General features: G+C 36.6%; 1 protein-coding gene across 1 annotated transcript in view; it reads right to left on the bottom strand.

Moving 5' to 3' along the window:
- The window catches only part of COL4A5 (collagen type IV alpha 5), a 278,780-nt gene that overhangs the window by 131,011 nt on the left and 141,555 nt on the right, over positions 1-6,214 (bottom strand). The window contains exons 5-8 of the mRNA XM_006775788.2: positions 5,555-5,599; positions 4,376-4,438; positions 2,433-2,486; positions 1,934-1,960 (exon numbers count right to left, since the gene is read on the bottom strand). Coding sequence (XP_006775851.1) covers positions 1,934-1,960; positions 2,433-2,486; positions 4,376-4,438; positions 5,555-5,599 — 189 coding nt within the window. The remainder of the gene's footprint in view (positions 1-1,933; positions 1,961-2,432; positions 2,487-4,375; positions 4,439-5,554; positions 5,600-6,214) is intronic.

Genomic DNA, 6,214 nt, shown 5'->3' with positions numbered 1-6,214 from the left:
GCTCCCAGGCTGCCAGAGGGATGTCTGATTGCCAGCTTAGGCCCAATCCCCTGGGAAGCGGGCCTAAGCCAGCAGGTGGTCATCCCCCAAGGCGTTCCAGACTGTGAGAGAGCACAGGCCAGGATGAGGGACGCCCCCGAGTGCACAAATTTTTGTTTCTGGGCCTCTAGTCCTATATAATAAAAGCCTAATATGCTAAGTGTCCGACTGTTTGACCATTTGAACAGTTACTATGATGCACACTGACCATCAGGGGGTAGATGCTCCAGCTGGTAGGTTAGCTTGCTGCTTGGATCCAGCCAATCAGGACTGGGCAAGATAGGCCAGACACGCCCTGGAGCTCTCCTGCTGTCCCTCCTTGGCCCTGATTGTGCACTGGTGGGGTCCCTCAGCCTGGCCTGTGCCCTCTCTCAATCCAGGACCCCTCAGGGGATGTTAGAGAGCTGTTTCAGCCCTATCCCCACAGGCCAGGCGGAGGGACCCCACCTGTGCACAAATCCGCACCTGGCCTCTAGTTATTGTTATAATGATAGTTATTATATATAAATGTATCAAATTAACATGTACACCTTAAGTTTATACAATGCTCTATGTGAAACATTAATATATTTCAATTAAAAATAGTTAAGGAAATTAATTTAGTGTGAGCAGTCACAGAAGGAGAATCTCTGAAGGTAACATTTAGGCTGGGAGCTAAAGGATGATAAGGCATCATCCAGGTGAAGATCGGGGATGAGTGTTAGATAATGAAAGAACCCTGAAAGGGAAGAGTTTGGGACATTCAAATAACTTAATGTAGAGTGTGGTGTGATCAGTGACCTAAGGGAAAAGTGGCTTAAAGATAAAACTGAAAATAGAGGCAGGGACCAGAACATGCAGGTCTTACAGGAAAAGAATGTTAGATGCACTTGATTATATGCAGTGGGAAGCTCTTGAAGGTTTATAAGCAGGAAGATAAAACTATTGATTTACATTTTCAAAAGATCATTCTTGGCTGTTTTGGAGAGATTAAATCTGTTTTGAAGGTCAGGGGGGCATAGCAAAAAACAAAGAGAGAGAGGGGGGGAGAGAGAAAGAGAGAGAGAGAGACTAGGTAAGGGGCTATTACAATAGTCTATATGAGACATTATAGTTAGTTTAGTGGCAGTGGGGATGGAGAAAAGCGGATAAATTTAAGACATATTTTATAGGAAAAACTCACAGTATTTAGTGATATAATAGAATGAGGGCGTAGAGGTATGTGAAGAAATAAAAAAAAGAAGTTTTGGGGCTTATGTAATAGTGTACATAATATATAGTGATGCAAATTTTAGAAATGGAGAAGCCAGAGAAAAGAACAGGTTTATTTTGGGGTCTGTGTTAACTTTGAACCTGTTAATTTGAATGTCTGAGAAATATTTGAGTAGAGATGTCAGGGAGGCATCTAGGTCATAAGAAAAGTCTGTTTTAATGATATAAATGTAGGTTTTCAGTAACTAAATAGTAAAAATACAATGAGCATTAATAATATTGCTAGGCATAGAAGAGAAGAGAGTCAGACTGTGCCCTAATACGTGTTGGGTGGGATAGTATGAGCTTGCACACAACACTGCTGAATGTACAGAGATGCAGATTAAGAATCAGGGAAGGGCAGTGTCACAGAATACAGGGGAAAAGAGTTTCTTGAAAGAGCAGGTGGTCAATTGTATAAAAATGTAATGAGGACTAAAGGTCTCAGAAAAGAAATTTGAGTTGATATACATATTTACAAGTTCATCATACAAGGGAGGTACTTAAATCCAAAGGAGACTGCTTCAGGAGAGCTTGTAAGTGTGCAACAAGCTCTAGAAGCATCCATTTTTAAGACAGAAGTCAGTGACGTTATCTGATTTAAGTTATAGGCTTTCCAAATATTTTATTCAAAATATTTTCCGTCCCAGCATGAGATGCTTACCTTCATACCTGGAATCCCAGGAGGTCCCTATTATTAAACAGAAAATATATTATTATTATTATTATTATTATTACTATTATTATATATGCAATGTTTTCCAAATAGAGTCCAAAGCAAATAGATGACTATAGGTCATTCTGAGTACAATGCATCTTAGGATACTTAGAGGTGACATTTGTATAGGGTGGGCAAAAGTAGGTTTACAACTGTTCGTATGGAAAATAATACAATAATTAAAATAATAAAACAAGAATTAACTCTGTGTTTCAGATACTCACAACTATAAACCTAATTTTACCCCACCCTGTATTAAATAACAGAATTCTTGCTTTTACACAGCACAGGGCTATACTACAAACTTTGGTTTTTAAAAACCTTTTCTGGTTTGCTACTTTAAAATTTATCGTTGTTCCACATGAATGCACTAAGCTCACTCTCTACACTTCTGCTTCTTCTGCCAATTCCTGTGTTCATTACAATCCCAAATTTTATAACTTACTGGAGGACCCTGTAAACCAGGAAAACCGGGACTGCCTGGAAATCCACGTTCTCCCTAGAAGTTAAAAAGAAAGAGCATGAGGAATAAGAAAGAAAGCATAACTATACCAGCAAACAATGATTTATTGAAATCATTTATTGAAGATTTCTGTAAAAGCCATTTTGAAACATGCCAGGTTGCCAAAAATTCATTAGCCTTCACTTTCCAATTATTTCAGTATCGACTATACAGATTATGTCAAACTTCTAAGATACTTTTATCCCTATTTATCAATCCCAGTAAAAAATAAAGACAGAAGATCTTCTACCTCAGTCATTTTATTCTGACAAATCCACTTTGAGACAATCACACCAGATTCCTGGTCATAATCACATTTAATAATTAATGATTTGCCCCAATTTCCTGCCCATGTATTCTATAGATTCTTATTTTAACTGTCTTATTGTATTTTCTTTTATTGCAAACTATTAACTTTTTTTTTGCTAAGAGGAAAATATGGTAATAATGCCATTAATATCACCAAGAGGACAATGATGGCAATAGTTCTAGCAATTGCAGATCATTATATTTCCTAGGCACCAATTTTGTTCTCACTCACTATTGTAATGTGCTACTATGAACATTTGGTTTAGAAAACAAAAGCTAAAGTTGTTGTAGAACCCCAATGCATCCTCCTTTCAAATACCTTTCTGCCACAGTAATCCTAGAAACATCCTTATCAGAGGTTTAAAAGAGTAAAATTATTTGATCTGTGTGCCTTTCTTTATTGTCCAATACCCTCTCTTCACCACTTTTTGCACATGGAAAAGGTAAGCTCAGAGAGAAAGGAAGTGGCCTGAACATTAAGTTTAGAAGACAGAAAACAAAAGAAAAGATATATTCTGGTTCTATGTCTGGGGTTCATTCTATTAGTTGTACAGTAAGAAATATAAGAAACCATTTTATCTAAAAGTATGCATAACAAATCCATTTTAAAAATTTTGTTGTTCATGTAATTAGAGGCCTCAAATACAAACTAATTATGAAATCTGCTAAATTGTTGCTTTTCAAAAAGAAAGAAAACGATTCCTTTAATCATATAACATAGTATTCTCATTATAAATAATATTTTGTCTTCAAATTTAAAACTTGGGCCAGTGGTCTGTTTGTTGCTCAAGTTATGACTAAAAACAAGAAAAGTGGGTCAGGAAAAATACATGTTCATCATATGTAATGTTTCATTTTTCTTTTTAAATTGCTAAACTCATCATTTTCACTAACAGAAAAGAGTTTCATACTAATAGTTTATAGTAAAAATTAATGTGTTCTATTACATAAAGATTTTTATAATTTTTTCTTAAGGAAGTTATTAAGTAAGGTAGAAAACAGTTTAAAAACATGAACTATTTGAAAACTTAAGTTGTACTTAGTTTTTAAAAAAGCAAAGCTAATGAATGACACTCATTCATACGTATTAATTTTAACAACTGATATAATATTGAAAACATCCTAAATAATAAAAACCTAATATGCAAATTGTCCCCTTGACTAAGAATTCGACCAGGAGTTTGACCAGGGGGCAGGGCCAGTGGCAGAGATGGCAGGCAGCTGGGGGAAGGGAAGTGCCCCCAGCAGGCAGCCACTAGGGACCCTACCCAAGCACGAATTTCATGCACTGGGCCTTATTTTTTTTCCCTTTTAACTTTTATCTTACTTTACACTAAAGTCAGAAAAGGTTTTCGTAATAATCTTCAATTCAATGCAATATCCCAGCTACTTACACAAACTGAAAGCATTACTGATGTTTCAAATTATTGAAAATGTTAACTCAGAACACACAGCATGTATGTCCCAGACATGAAGCTATATTATTACTCTTCTTCAACACTCTTAATATTGATTCATTTAGATTTTTAAATCTATTATTATCAATCATATTGCCTAAACTTTAGTTGAGATCTCACCTTGGTTCCATTGCATCCAGGGACACCTTGAGGTCCTGGGGCCCCATCATGGCCTGGCATTCCCTATGAAAAGTGATATAATAGATATATAATATTTCTTATATTATTTTAATGTATTTTATTGGATTTATTAGAGTTACATTGATTAATAAAATTATATAGGTTTCAGGTATACAATCCTATAATACATTATCTGTATATTGTATTGTGCGTTCATTATCCAAAATCCAGTCTCCTTCTACAGTGGGGCCTTGACTTACGAATGTCCTGACTAACAAGTTTTTCGAGATATGAGCCGTCTCTCGGCCAATTTTTTGCTTTGAGTTGCGAGCTAAAATTCGGGTCACAAACCAGCTTCAGATACCCCACCGCTAGTTGGCGCAGCAAACGTCACAGTGAACACAACATCAGCCCAGCATCACTTGTCTCACTTGTTCACTTTTTGATTTGACATACGAGTAATTTGAGTTATGAGCTCCGTCACAGAACGAATTAAACTCGTAAGTCAAGGCCCCACTCTCTTACCATTTATCCCTCCTTTACCCTTTTCTACCTCTCCCCCACCTTCTTTTTTTCTGGTAGTCACCAAATCACCACACTGTCATCAGTGTTTATGACATTTTTTATATTGTTGTTTTTTGATTAATCCCTTCACCTATTTCACCCAGTTCCCCAATGCCTTCCCCTCTGACAGCCGTCAGTATGTTCTCTATATTTATGAATCTGTTTCTATTTTTTAAATTTTATTTATTGGATTCCACACATTAGTGAAATCATGTGGTATTTGTCTTTCTCTGACTTGGCAAGAACTTGGAGAAAAGGGAACGCTCATACACTGTTGGTGGGAATGCAGACTGGTGCAGCCACTGTGGAAAATAGTATAGAGTTTCCTCAAGAAATTAAAAATGGAACTGCCTTATGACCCAATGACCCCACTTCTGGAAATATATCCAAAGAAAGCCAAAACATCAATCAGAAAAAAATACATGCACCCCTATGTTCACTGTAGTGCTATTTACAATAGCCAAGATTTGGAAGTAGCCCAAGTGCCCATCAGTAGATGAATAGATACAAAAATGCTGTGGTACATTTACAGAATGGAATGGTATTCAGCCATAAAAAAAGAAATCTTATAATTCTTTTTAAGGGATTTAAAAATAAGATCCAAATCCTACTTACTGGAAGACCTGGGGTACCTGGGAATCCAGGAAGTCCAGGAGGACCCTATAAGAAGAAATAAATTCCTTGAACCAAATAACAATTAGTAAAAATGAGATAATATCCTACCTAAGGGAATTGTGAAAATTACATTTAGAAATGCAATGGATAAACTGTGTCTCACTGATTATTGCCACTCGCTGTTCTTTTACACATCATTAAAAAGTACAAAACTCCTATACATGTTAAAAGTCTCTATAGAAAACTACAGAAGAAACTTCTATTAAAAGGAACATTGTCTTCATTGTATTTAGTAAGAGGCAGCAAATTAATGGATGAAATGTCTTTTCTAGCTCTAGCTGGATTTTCTCAGTGGATGGAGCATCAGCCCAAGGACTGAAGGGTCTGGGTTTGATTCTGGTCAAGGGCACGTACCTTGGTGGCAGGCTCAATCCCCAGCCTCTGTCAGAGCACATGCAGGAGGCAACTAATTGTTGTGTCTCTGTCACATAGATGTTTCTCCCTCTCTGTCTCTCCCTCTACCTTCCACTGTCTCTAAAAATCAATAGAAAAATATTCTTGGGTGAGGCTTAACAACAACAAAAAAAGGAGAAGAAGAAAATGTCTTTTATAAAAGATAAAGTGATTCTCTAAGGTTTGTGATGAATATAATTCAGCAGG

Source organism: Myotis davidii, unplaced genomic scaffold, assembly GCF_000327345.1.
Source record: "Myotis davidii unplaced genomic scaffold, ASM32734v1 scaffold489, whole genome shotgun sequence".
Taxonomy (NCBI): Eukaryota; Metazoa; Chordata; class Mammalia; order Chiroptera; family Vespertilionidae; genus Myotis; species Myotis davidii.
The sequence above is the reverse complement of the archived record's forward strand: the minus strand, read 5'-3'. Positions and strand labels throughout refer to the sequence as shown.